Genomic DNA, 13,869 nt, shown 5'->3' with positions numbered 1-13,869 from the left:
CCTAACCAGCTCTTACAAATGGCTCCAGCCAGTTAAATCCCAGCGCATGCTCACCTGCATGAGAGAGTACTTCTGAGGTGGGCGGCGACTGATCTGCTTCATGAGCTGGCAGTAGATCTCACTCTGTAGCTCGGGGTGAACGAGGCAGACCTGCAGTGCTGTCTGAGCCAGCGACACGTGGTAGTCCACCGAGGCGGCTTCCACTGGCACATTGATGAAGAGCTGGCAGGACTGGAAGGAGGATGGCAGTGGGTTATTCTTGTGACATGCAATGGTACTTCAGAGCCTCAAGACTCGAGTTCACTAATGACCAGCCTTCTCCAGAGGGAGCGACTGTTTCTGCATGTGAGGCTGAAAGGGGCTACTTACTGTAGGGTCAGAATTACATACACCTTCTTTAAATGCTTCTATTACATAAGTTTGCCATTACCAGACAGGGTAGCACAATGTAGCTCAGACTGGCATTTAACTCCAAGTCCTGCCTCTGCCTCCTGGGATGGATTTTGAGCATTTAGCACCACACTAGCCCCTTAGCAAATTCTTTTTTTTTTTTAGGCCAGAATATGCGAATGGACACAGAGACTGTAAACTAGGTCAGGTCTCTGGTGTCCAGAGTAGTGCAAACTGGCCCTTCTATTGTTACTTGAGGTTGGTGGCAGCTCCTCAAGGGAGAGCTTTTGCTGGTAATTCCTAGAGCCCCAGAGCTTCTTCCTGGGTTGCAGAAGGGTTATGTTCCTGCCGTAAAGGAGCCATAAAGGGAACCATGTGGGACTTTCTCTTCCTCCCCACAACCCTGGGGCCACCCTGTAAGCAGAGTTCTCCTGTGCTGTGATGGGGTCAAGTTGTGCCAGGCTGAGCTTGGGCACCCAAATCACCAGGCTCCACTCCCATATTACCTTGAAGAGCTTGAGGGCCTCCGTCTGTAGAGCCTCGGAGGGCAGCGTGGTGAGGGAAGCACACAGCCCTTCTTGGCTGTAGCACAGCATGGGGTGCCTCCAGAGCGGGGAGTCTGCACAAAGCATGGACCAGAGAGCAATGCAATCACTACAGGGAAAACTCACTTCCTACCTACCAGTCCCAGCTCAGACTTGCAGGGAAGACTGTGGCTTAATGCTATGGGAAACGTGGGTTTTGCTGGGTTGATCATCTACAGGCTGGAGGCCATGTCAGTGTTTTGCAAGTTGCACACTCCCATACAGCTAAGGAGGAAGGCGGCCAAAGCACTGCCGAGGAGCCGCAAAGGTTAAGTGAACACAGCTGTGAGTACACACACGCAGGGACAGCCTTCCCTCCAGTTTCAGGCTGGAGGAACAGATGCGTCAGCCTGAAACACACCTACCCTGAGAGCAGTAGAAAAGACACCTCAGGTTGGTCCACGAGGACCCTGAGGATTAGTAGCAAAATAAGGACTCCCAACATCCCAGGCTTGGGTTGGTCTGATCCAAATTGAAGCTTCACTTATTAACAAACTCAACTGTAGATTAACCAGCTGCCTCCCACTCGACCCCCTACCCCCATGTCTTCTGCATAGCTAGCAAAGCTACCGATTAAACAGAGTAAACATTCACCTAGGCTTCTGGGAAGTCTGTTTCCCAGACAGACTCCCTCACGCACAGTGGTTTCCTCAGTGTTGTGACCAGACATGGAGAGAGCAACACTGGAGCGTGCGATGGGACTTCCCTCAGGCACGCTCAGCGCAGCTTATGTGTAACAGTGCTCTCTGCTTCTCTTCCGATTAGAGCCCTGCCAGGTCCCTGCTGCCCAGGCACCGATGGCCACTCCTTCTTTCCTTACCTGGGTTGCCCTCACCGTCCATCAGTTTCCCAATGAGCTGCTCATAGACAGTGCCCACCTTGGCACTGCTGCCACCTGCAGCCACTGTGAGGTGGTAAAGCCATGTGTCCTGGGAGATGACAGAAAACACTCAGATGTAATGTGGTAGGAGGAGGGCTTTGGGGCAGGGGATGCAGCTCAGAAACAGAACACTCGTCTAACGTGTAAGGCTCTGGGTTTGATTCTCAGGCTATGTGAGACCCTGTCTTGGGGCGTGGGTGTGTTGGGGGAGGCGGGCTTTCATTAGTTTGGCTGGCATTAAGTCAAGATCACCCCTCCAAAGAGAGAGACAGGATCAGGTAAACCCAAGTTTCAAAGTAGAAGCTCTGTCATGGTGCATGATGAAGAGACGGATGCCGGGAGGAAATAGAACTTGAATTTGGAAAGCTCAGGGGAGAGAAGGGGAGTCAGAATACAGGTCAAGCTCCTCCCTTACCTTTTCATGCTTGGTGCCTATGAGGAGGTAGGTGGGGCTGTGCTCTGGTGGGTGGATCACCAGTGTGCAGTGAGAGGACAGCAAGCGTCCAGTTCCTCCAGCCTCATAGTCTTCGTCTGAGTCGCAGGATCGATCTACTTCCTCTATATGAGCGTCCCGAACAGGTAGGCAGCCCAGGGGTCTCTGTGGACATGAGCCTTCCATGAATAGGAAAACAGATGGAGAAGGAAGTCTCCTTTTCGAATGCTTAGGCTGTGTGGGGCTGGAGATCATACATGTGGACAGAAGGCAGTTAGGTGAGGAGACAGAAGAGGCAGCATGGCAGAAGACTGCTTTAGAAAGTCCAGCGGACTACATGGCCATGATGCTGGCCGTGTGCCCGGGAGGGAGCTGGACAGCCAGTCTTTGCATTTGCTGAAGGTAAGCTGGGGACTGTGTCAGTGACATGCAGCTATGCAGCTTGGAGGTGGCACTGTTAGGAAGCTCATACCTTGTCCTCGTGGCTCCGGTAGTAGTAGAAGGTTTTCCCAACAAGGGCACACCAGACCAGCTTGGAGTGGCCATGCTTTACCTGTAAGTAAAGTGACTTCTCTAGACCAGGGCTGGCCAAGACAGGCCAAGGGAAGGTTGCCAAAATCAGGTCTCCTCTCACAGTGAAACTGCTACATTACGTAACCCAGCCACTGCCACTGTCGGGCCACCCAGGACCTATGACCGGCCAGTGAAAGATTATCCTGGAAATCAGAATATTCTAGCTGGCAGAGGCAGAGTTGTAAGGATGCCTCGCAAGGTAAAAAAAGGGCCCCTGGTGGTGTGAATCACCAGGGAACAGCAACTGCGCTCTCACACAGAAGAACGGAAGAACGGAAGAACGGCAGACTGACTGATGGGAAGCAGAGGCTCAGGAAAGTCTGAGCAAGCGCCTGCTGGCTGAGCTCAGCCACTGTCCCTAAGTGTTCAGCCTGTTAATGCGCTCCCTAGTTAACTCCCCTTTCATCCCGACACAGCTAGTTATACTGTGGGGGGCCACGACTAATGTCCTAAACATTTAGTAAAAACATTTCTTTTCCTTCCGTCTTGAGAGTAAGTGTTCTGATAGCCCCCATCTCTGTTTCCAGAATCACCACCATTATTTTGTATGTTCAAATCATATTTGGGGGCCAACCCACTAAGCACTGGGATGTAGTTCTTAGAGAATGGAGCCTACCATCTCTGGGCACTCCCATATCGGGCTCTTATTACCTCCCTCCTAGTTCCACTTGTACCTTCGTCAGCCAGCCCTTCACAGTAGGCTTGGTGCCCCCTTGATGCAGGGCTGGAGGGCCAGTGACCTGCACCTTCAGCAGGCTCTGTAGGACCCGGATCCATTCTTCCAGGAGGCTGGGGGACTCTGCTGTTAGGTAGTAGATTTTGTTTCCAGAGATGAGCTGTGGGTGTGGGTTGGGGGTAGGGGTTAAAGCTAGCAACAGTCTGAAGGCACAGATCCTTCGACATGCTGGCCTCCCCACTGACCACCTGTTCTCTCCCCTTCCTATCGTCCCTGACTTTCTTCCCTTCCTTTTATCTCTCATTCTGTCTCTTCTTTCTCATGCTCACAACCTAAGAGTACATCCTTCTCGTGGTGTGACATCATCCACTCATGTTTTGTTTGGCCTCATCTTTGCCTCAGTCACAGCCATACCTGAGCCCAACACCATGCAGTCTATGCTGCTACAAGCAGGCTCACCTGAAATGTCTGTGCTTCTTCCCCTCGGACAATCTGGCAATGAGAGTTCAGATCCACTTGACCTTGAGGTTTCCGAATGACGTCATTCTGTGAAAGGAAGGAGTAAAGAGGAGAGCATTGGAGTTGGAGGCTTCTCAGATCACCATTTCTTACTCCAGGTCACAGGCTTGAAGGAAAAAGAGAGTCCCACGCTATGGTACAATGAGTGACTTGTTCTAGATTTTTATTCTAGCAAAATAAAACCGTAATTAGGAACATGAAACCCTCTAACGTAGGCCTTAAAGGATCTCAAAAAGCAGACTTTAAAATGGGATCAGAAACCCATCTATAAAGTCCTCCTAGTCCTTTGACCAAAATATGTGCAGTGACACGTCCCTAGTCGCAGCTCTTTAGTGGGCCGCGGCAAGAGGCTTAGTCAAAGGACGCATACATCACTATTATCCAGGATTATTAGACATTACTAATTGATAGTGGCATGTTTCTCACCGAGGTATATAGGCTCAGAATCCTTAATGTGGGCATGCTAGAAACAATGTCTACTAAGCAATCAGTTTCTCGAGAGACAGATCCTTTTTTCCTCTTTATAAAAACATTATGATTGGGTCTGCCAACCTGTTCTCAATATCCAAGGCTCCTCAATTCCAGACCGTGGAGGAAGAAGGGGAAACAATGAACTTTTCTGTTAGAACAATCCAGAAGAGGTAAGGGCAGCCTGGGAACAACCTTTTACAAGGCTAGGCATACGAGGAAATCAGTTCTGAAGGAAGAGGAAATCCCTAACCAGCTGGCCTAGGACTGCTTTGATAGTCCCTCAGCTCATTTTGAGAACAGGTGACTACCTCAGAGTCTCCTGTGTGGCTCGGCACCTGCAAAGGCCAGTCAGGCCGTCAAGTCTTCTACCTGCCAGGCCTCAAGCCACACTGCCTTCCCTTTAGTCCCTTATACGGTTCTGGGTCTGGGCTGTGCTTGTGTGGTTCCGTGGTCATGGTCCTGAGGGGGGACTCACCGGAGACTTGTAGTATAGAATTTGTCCCTGTCTCAGGACAAACCAGCGCCTCTTCCAGGTCTTCACCCGGCTCCCCATTTTCAGCAGGTAGCCTGACTTTTCCAGTGTCTCCTGAAGTAGAAAGCAAGAAGAGAAGAGGGGACAAAAGGGAGTCGCATGAGGCTCCTGAGCGGTTAAAGGCAAGGAGGAGAGGGGGCAAACGGGAAGAAGTCGGATGAGGACCCTGAGGAGAAAAAGACAAGGAGGGAAAGGGGAAAGTCACAGAAGGCTGCCGACACCACTCAAGACAAAATGGTCTAGGCCACCTCTGTCATTGTGTGTCTAATGAGTATTTCCAGGCGCCGTGCTCCTGTGAGATCCAGAGAGAACTGAATAAATAAGGTAAGGCAGTACTACCGTGAGATCTCAGTGAGGACTGGGGAAGGCCACCCAGTCGCCGTGAGACGGTGGCACACCAGGGGCTGTCAGCAGCAGAGGAGCTGGCCAGAGAAGCTGGCTTCAGGGAAGAGTAGCATCCCACCTCACCTACGTCAATGAGGTTCCAACCCTCCTAGTGCTGGGACCTTTCAATACAGCTCATGCTGTGCTGGCCCCAAACCATACAATTATTTTTGTTGCTACTTTATAACCATAGTTTTGCTACTGTTGTGAATTGTAAAATCCCTGATATTCAGGATGTCTGATATGTAATCCCTGTGAAAGGGTTGCTTGACTCCCATGGGGTTGAGACCCACAAGTTGAGAAGAATCACTGCTCTAACTGAAAGGCTAGTCCTCACAGACCAGCAGAGAGGAGGAAGGCCATTTGAGGCATCAGAGATGGGAGAAAGCAGGCAGGTCTCTAGCCACAGGCACATCCATAAAACACAGCAGGAACCATGACGACCATGAGGCAGAGAAGACAGGAGGGCCTGAGGCAGCCACCTGACTGCTGAACCTTAACTGTTAGCTCATGCCAGCACCTGAGGGTCAGGATGGAGATTAAAGAGGGTAACAGGTGCAAACCGTCATGGGTTTTGAGAAATTCCTGGGCTTGAACTCTGTCTTTCTTCATCTTGGAGTCTGTGCACAGCTGTCTCTGAAACCCACTCGAGCCTCCTTCTCCCTACTTTCTCTGGGTTCTTCCCCTCGCTCTCTGCTGCCTTCATGGGCACTGAGGCCCAGGCAACCTCTGCTCAGTCTCACCCCTCCTAGCGCCCTTCCCCATCCCACACATGTACTGTGCTCACCCCCTCCCCACCCCACACATGTACTGTCACATGCTCACTCCCTCCCCATCCCACACATGTACTGAGCTCACCCCCTCCCCACCCACACATGTACTGTGCTCACCCCCTCCCCACCCCACACATGTACTGTCACATGCTCACCCCTCCCCACCCCACACATGTACTGTGCTCACCCCTTCCCCACCCCACACATGTACTGTCACATGCTCACCCCCTCCCCACCCCACACATGTACTGTGCTCACCCCTTCCCCACCCCACACATGTACTGTGCTCACCCCCTCCCCACCCACACATGTACTGTGCTCACCCCCTCCCCATCCCACACATGTACTGTGCTCACCCCCTCCCCACCCACACATGTACTGTGCTCACCCCCTCCCCATCCCATACATGTACTGTGCTCACCCCCTCCCCACCCCACACATGTACTGTGCTCACCCCCTCCCCACCCACACATGTACTGTGCTCACCCCCTCCCCATCCCACACATGTACTGTGCTCACCCCCTCCCCACCCCACACATGTACTGTGCTCACCCCCTCCCCATCCCACACATGTACTGTGCTCACCCCCTCACCCCCACACGTGTACTGTGCTCACCCCGTCAGTGGAGTACGCTGAAGTGCGCTGGAGTTTGTGCTCAGGTTCTGAGTAGTCACTGTCCAGGGAGCAGGCATCAGGAGGGATGGCATAGTCCCCCTCGGAGCTCAGTGAGGACATGGAGACCCCTAGCCAGAGGAAAAGGAGTCAGGAATCAAAGCTGGGATCCCACACCCCTTCCACCCAGGGCCAGAGATGCAAGGCCTTCATTACCCACTGGGATCCCAAGTCTGGAACTGAGGGTTAAACTGTTAGAGACCCCAGGCAGAGAACAGGCAAGAAAAACGGAGTCCCTCCCCTTCTCTGTACCTCTCTTGATGGCCCGGGGGCTGCCTAGTCCACTGGTCTTCCTATACTCAGAGCAAGGGACTGACATCCGGAAACTCGCTTGAGAGCCGCAGTCATCATCGGACCCAGAGGACTCATCCACAAAAGGCACGTTGCTGATCTGTGTGGCTTTCTGCAAGAGAGGAGCCTCCCCAACTACAGCTTCGAAACAAGCCCTCTTCCACACAACAGCTGTATCTACTTTGGTATGTCTACACAGTCTGTCTGGGGAAACATGAGGCCATCACCCAGCTGAGCCACTGCTGACCAGATGGTAGTCCCAAGCAATGCAAAGTCCTTTTCTGACCTCACTCCTATGGTCTTACCTCCATGCTGCTCTCTGGATCTCCACTCCCTACCCCAGAGAGCTGCGATCTCTTCACTAGGAGGTTAGAGAGCCATACTGCAAGTCAAGTGTAGTACAGGACACTGAGACAGGGGGAGACCTTTCAGTGTACTAAGAGTGCAGCAGGAGCACAGCCAAGCAATACTCTAGTGCTCTCCGTGGCGGTACACTCATGGTGGCACACTCATGGTGGCACACGGCTTTAATTTCAGCACCCAGGAGGCAGAGGTAGGCAGATTTCCAAAGAGGTGAGCCTGGCTCTACCGGGTGAGGCCAGCTGGGGATACACAGTGAGACCCAGTCTCAAACCAACTAACAAAGCCCAACAAACAAAAAACACCCTATTGTGACACGGCATTTGGAAGTGTTTGTCCACTTGCTAGCTTCATCTTTCCCCCTTTTGTCCTTTTTTTTTTTTTTTTTGGAGGGTGGGGTGGGGGGCTGGGTAGTCCTGAAGGTAGAACACAGAACCCCACTCTTTCTAGGCAAGTGTGCTATCGCAGAGTACATCTCCGGCCCACGGAGCACTTTTAGAAAGCAATTTGGCAGAACCTATCAGAATCTAAAGCTTTCATAGAACCTGCCCAACAATTCTATCTCTCGTTAGAATTGTCTTCTGATGGAAACACGTGTGGTGCAGTGACACCCATTGCAATATTTATTTAAAAAAAAATACATGGTTACAATCTACTGTAAGTCAGTGGAGGGAGACCTAAGGTAAAGTGTCTACTCTGCAGATAATACACAGAAAACATGGAAGGCCAGGCGGACTCAGTCAGGTGAGTAAGTGACGTTAGTGTACAGGATCCCGTGTGTGCGTGTGTCTGTCTGCATGTATGGCAGGAGGAGAGTGGAGTGGAGAGAAACGGAAGTAAGGAGAGAGCACAGGTCACATGTGCTATCTGCAGATCAGCTGCAATTGCAACAGAAGGCCTTGCAGAGTAAACATCACGCACTGAGTGTTAGCTCTGAGGTCAGGAATTGGGGAAAGCAATGTGAGAGAAACCTCTGTGGTTTTATTCATCTAAGGAAAAGCTTTGAAAGCATTACTAATATTACTAATATGATTTAAAAATGAGTAAGCGCTGGGAGTGTAGCTCTGTGGTATGGGGTCCGCCTAGCAAGAGGAGATGTGTTCTAGCTCAGGCACTGCAAAAACAAACAAAAGCCACTGGCAAAAATGAAAATGTCATGTTGCAGTTACATGATGAATCTTTATCATAAATTATCAAATATGACAAAAGGATGGGTGGGCAGTGCTCTCGTTCCTGCCTGGCTTGGAACTGCAGTGAACTGAATAAACTCAAGAAAACAACCACACAAGGGAGGCTGGGCTCCCTGACTGCGATCACCACGATCACCTCATGAAGCTGCCTGACCCTCCAGCCAAGGCGAGCACTGCCCTGGGATTAGGGGCCCCTTTTTTCAAGGCAGTTGCTTACCCCCTTCAGTGCTGTGTAGACAGGCACAGTGACATTCTTATAAATAAGGCCAGAGAAAGCTCCAGGGAATGCAAGGGCAGGCGGTCCTGATGCTGAGGGGAAAAGAGGGAGGTGATGAACCCAGGAGGCTCAACTGAGCCAGAAGCTCAGGGAGGCAACTGGGCAAACGCCTGAATATCTCCTCTTCCTACTTTTGTTCCTGTGACTTCCCTTGGCTTAGGATCCCCAAGGACAAAGAACCCAGGCATCACCACAGAACCCAGGCATCACCACAGAACCCAGGCATCACCCTTAACCATTTCCTCTCCATGTCCCACTCTTGCTGAAGTGAGTTGCAAACACACCCCTGTCACTGCAGATGCTATGGTGCTCAGTGACTCCTGAGCCAGTGGACAGTGCCCATCTGAACCACGGGGTTCAGGGCTCTCCCACCCACCCAACCACCCCCAGGCCAGCCCTGCAGGAGGGAAACACTAAGAGTCAGGAGGTGAAACTTGAGGATCTTCTTTGCTAATGAGAAACTGAACAACCCGCTTTCTGTTTCCAGGCAGTCCTCCATGCCTGCTGCACCCAGGGAACGGGGGCCAGGCCCATAAGGAGATCTGTAGGCCTCCACACACCACTTGTACTCACCGAAACAGGAAGCAGTATTTCGGGACGACACATCTGACAGCTGCATGCCTGATGTGGCCATCGCATAGATCCTGCGCTCCTGAAAGAAAAAGTCCCAGATGGTCAGGGACTATGCTCACCTCAGCCCTTCCAAGAAAGTGGAGGGAAGACATGACTTGGGTGGTAGGCAGAACTGGGTTCACCACTCCCGAAGAGCTGGTTACTGGCTAAGGTATTTTAAACAAATGTCTTCATTTCTAAGCCTTAATTTCTCAGCTCTAAAATACTGAGTTTTTAAGAGCCTGCTAAAACTCTTAAAATTAAGTCATTAATGTATAATATAATGCATAAATACAAATAAATGTGTAATATAAGCAGGACATAATCCATACCCAACAGATATCCATGCCCCTGGCCTCCACCCCTTCCCTTGATCTCTCCTTGGATTCTGGCCTGTTTTAGAGACCCCTGGGTCCCCGGGTGTCAACCCCAGAGGTTAAGTGTGTTGACAGTGAGAAGGGAGAGCCACAGGGAGATAGATACAATTTTGTAATTCAGCTGTTCAGGACTAGGGTGCATTAGCTTCCTACACACACACACACACACACACACACACACACACACACACACATATATATATATATATATATATATATATATATATATATATATATATATATATATATATCTTCCAAGGCTAACTGCAAAGCTGCTGCAGTCCCACAGGGCTCCGGATCCCTATACTAAAGCATTTCTGCAGAAAATTCTATACACTATACTAACTATACAGGCCTCTGAGTCCGAAGCTGACTCAGAGTTTTGCTCCAACAGCCTAGAAGGCCCTTTCCAGGCTGCTCCAAGCTGTTTGCTCCACTACCCCTACAGGGAATGCAAACCCCCTCTCAGGTGACTGCTGAGTCACAGGAGCTGACCGGAAAGTCTGACATGCTGGACCAGAGAAGCAACTAAGAGGCAGGGATGAATACTGGGGTGTGGCCTAAGAGGGGGCAGTTGGGGGTAATGTAGAGTGATTTGCTGAGGTAACCAGAGCTGTGGCAAGACCGGTGGAGGACAGCAGACTGCATCAGGCAGGACAGCTACATCAAGGGTGAGCACTAGCTGGGTATAGATCTCTGCTCATAGATCATGCAGGGACTTGCACCAAGGACAGGCTCTTACTTCATAAAGGAAATGAAACTCTAAGTTGGGGGAAGGTCAAACAAAAGACAGCCCTGTTGGACAAAGGTCACTGAGTGTTTCCCTCACAGTTGTCAAAGGATCACTGCAAAAGAAGGTGTACTGTGCCCTCAATCACTTGGACGAGGATGTTCTTCTCTGAATTCCAGACTTTGCTGGTGGCCACTGCTGCTGGCCCTGCCCGAGGGGATGTCTAAGCTTAGCTAGGAACCGTGATGAGCTGGCAGCTCTTTCCTCAGAAGCAAGTTACAAAGGCAACTGAAAATAGGAGACAGCCTCTCCTTATACCGCACTGCTGGAAACTGGGGTTCCTGGGTGCCAGATGAAGTGGGGGGTCATTGGAAAGACCAACAGTGAGCCTTAACACCGTCACTCCTGAGTGCAGCTGAAAAGGGCTGCACTTGGGGCTTCTGTGCTCTGGGCTATCTGAGGAGGTGTCATTGTGTTGCCAGGCTGGCCTAGACTCCTGGGCTCCTTCTCTCGCCCTCAGCGTTCACCTGGCTAAAGCTTCTCATTTATTTGTCCTCTTTTTTCTTCTTTCTTGCTCTTTCACTCTCTCATACACATGTGTATACTCACTTAACATGTCTGGGCAAAATGTAAAACCCACTGTTAACCACCACAGTGAGTAGCTACTTTCTGGTAAAATGGCAGACATGAACAACAGTTCTTTCAGAAAACACCTACTGAACAGACTCTCTTTCAGCACCTCTGTCTAACTGTTCCCTTGTCCCCATCTAGCTTCAGGGCTGCAGAACAAGATTGCAATGAACAGCAGGGGCCGGCAGCCAGCACTTAAAGTCTGGTCTAGCTACCTGGGATGCCACACTTTGTCACCTACTGTCCCGACTTCCAACCTTGCTCAACACTCATGACTTGAATCTCGAGGTGCTCTTGTAGCACCCAGAGAGCTGGCCTGTAGTCACTGCTGAGGGCTGGGGTTGTGCACAAGACAGACGCACAGCTACTGAAAGCCTCTTCCTTCACTAACAGCCTGATCTGGGGTAGTTTCCTCTCAATCAAAGGAGACAACACCTATCCCTTATGAAGACGAGGGTACGTTCAGGGTAAGGTCAGGCTCTGCGCTAGGCCTTTGTGTCAACCTCTCAGCAACCCGCGAACTAGTAATACCCACTCTCCCTGGTTTTATTCTAACCTTCTATCACGGACGTCAGACAGAGAAGCAGACCAGTGGAAAGAACCCTGTCCCCATCTTCACCCTGTATCAGTGTATGGTCAGCCTCATTTTATCTGGATCCCACCTCCACCTAGACACCATGTCACTGTGTAAAATGTCACCTATAAGGAAGCGAAGGCTCAGGGACAAAAATAGCAATGGAAGACACTAACCACTTACAGGCACTTGTTTAACACACACTTTAATTAACTGACTTTAATATGTAGGGAGGTTTGTCTGCATGTCTGTGTGTGCACTTGGTGCCTGAGGAGACCAGAAGAGGTCATCTGATCTCCTGAAACTGTAGTTGCAGACAGTTGTGAGCTAGGACCATAGGGGTGCAGGGACTCAAACCTGGGTCTTTTGGAAGAGCTGAACCATCTCTCTAGCCCCTCAATATACATTCAATCCCCCTAGGAACTCTATTAGTAGGAGCAGCCAGATAGCTCAGTGGGTAAAGGCCCTTGCCACCAAGCCCGACAACTTGAATTTGACTCCCAGAATCTGTACAGTGAAAAGGAGAAAACTGACTCCTGTAAGTTTTGTCCTGACCTTTACCTGGGAACGGTGGCACATGACACCTCTCCCCCAAATTCAGTGTAAATAAATAAATAAACCCTATTAGCAATCACACCCCCCACTTTGGAGATAGGAGACTTGCCTAGGCTCACAGGTAGAAATTCAGCACAGTGGCTTGACCTTGGGCACAGCTCTTCACTCTCGAATGTGTCGCCTCAGAATCAGGTGAATGAGAAGACACACGGAACATCCGGTTTGGCATGGGCACATGTCATGCCAGACTCTGGCTCTGCTCTGCCTAGGTGAGTGGGTCAGGCAGGCCTGCCTGCCAGCCTCACCACCACTGCTGTGAGAATGAGCCTTATCTCATGCTGGGCCCTGGATACTCTCAGAGAAAACCATGCCTATGGTTGGCTCTTCCCTGATGAAGTCACTTACCCAGGATGGAAACCGGTGCAGTGGGGGCGTCGGCGGCTTGTTCTCCGGTTCCACTCCCTCCAGTTCACCTCTGCGGGGCTTCAGGCTCTCTCTTTCTCCCTTCTTGCCCATTGGAGGCAGTTCCTCCATCTCCATCTTCTCGGCTTCTTCCCGGACTTTAGCTCTGGCTTCAGACTTGGGGAGGCCAGATGAGTGGAGGGCTGACAGGGCCCCAATCTCAATGCTTACCACATGGTTAACATGCCCAGGGCCCACCTGGGGCTGACTGTGGTGCCTTTTGGCCACTTGAAAGCTGTCCCGGGGGATGCTGGGAGCCCGCACCTTTGGCAGGGTCAAGCTACTACCCGGGCCACCTTCCCTGGCAGAGATCTTGGTCCCAGGGAATGTCCCTCCCTGAGCAGTGATCAGACCCTCCCTGTAAGAGGCTGACCCACATCTGGGGCTGCCAGGCTTCATGAACGGCTGACTGGGAGAGCCCTCTCTCTGAAGATGAGATTGAAGTGTCTTGGCCTCTGCAATGTCTCCAGGATGGGCCATGCTGAAACTCAAATCCTCGGGACTTCTGGCTTCTGACAGAAAGTCCTTGCTCTGCAGGGTGCCCAGAGGCGTAGGCACAGCCACCTTCGAAATTTGGGTATTGGGATTACTGTCCTGCTCCACAGGCTGGGCACTGGGCCCTGAAGGGACAGGATCCCCCTCTGGGGTCCCCTCTGGAACACCTAGCAGCTCCTCTGAAGGTGTCATACGAAGATCTGTGGACGAGGCAAGACCAGGGATATCCGCTGAGAACGTCTTTCCTCTGTCCCACCTCTTGGGGTGCATACAAATTCCCAGCTGGTCCACTTACCCTCAAGAGCATCCTGAAGGGCTGCCACCTGCTCCACTAGCTGCTGATTACAGGTCTTCAGGTGTTGATTCTCCATTTCAAGCTGGGCAAAAAGAAAATGAGGGCTGTGTCACTCAGCAGAGCACATGCCCTG

General features: G+C 51.2%; 2 protein-coding genes across 2 annotated transcripts in view; one reads left to right on the top strand and one right to left on the bottom strand.

Moving 5' to 3' along the window:
* Positions 1 to 9,938, top strand: part of Pigh (phosphatidylinositol glycan anchor biosynthesis, class H) — a 28,705-nt gene extending 18,767 nt beyond the window's left edge. Inside the window, exon 5 of the mRNA XM_087553860.1 lies at positions 9,494 to 9,938. Coding sequence (XP_087409986.1) covers positions 9,494 to 9,616 — 123 coding nt within the window. The 3' untranslated portion in view covers positions 9,617 to 9,938. The remainder of the gene's footprint in view (positions 1 to 9,493) is intronic.
* The window catches only part of Plekhh1 (pleckstrin homology, MyTH4 and FERM domain containing H1), a 49,299-nt gene that overhangs the window by 10,342 nt on the left and 25,088 nt on the right, over positions 1 to 13,869 (bottom strand). The window contains 14 exon segments of the mRNA NM_001395591.1: positions 55 to 231; positions 897 to 1,009; positions 1,795 to 1,903; positions 2,270 to 2,452; positions 2,760 to 2,840; positions 3,535 to 3,696; positions 3,996 to 4,082; positions 5,002 to 5,112; positions 6,832 to 6,959; positions 7,141 to 7,291; positions 8,947 to 9,038; positions 9,580 to 9,658; positions 12,890 to 13,641; positions 13,737 to 13,818. Of these exon segments, the coding sequence (NP_001382520.1) occupies positions 55 to 231; positions 897 to 1,009; positions 1,795 to 1,903; positions 2,270 to 2,452; positions 2,760 to 2,840; positions 3,535 to 3,696; positions 3,996 to 4,082; positions 5,002 to 5,112; positions 6,832 to 6,959; positions 7,141 to 7,291; positions 8,947 to 9,038; positions 9,580 to 9,658; positions 12,890 to 13,641; positions 13,737 to 13,818 (2,307 nt within the window).

The sequence above is a fragment of the Rattus norvegicus genome, chromosome 6 (genome assembly GCF_021556685.1).
Source record: "Rattus norvegicus strain SHRSP/BbbUtx chromosome 6, alternate assembly SHRSP_T2T, whole genome shotgun sequence".
In the NCBI taxonomy this organism is placed as follows: Eukaryota; Metazoa; Chordata; class Mammalia; order Rodentia; family Muridae; genus Rattus; species Rattus norvegicus.
Note: the sequence above shows the minus strand (reverse complement) of the source record. Positions and strands in the feature narration are given on the sequence as shown.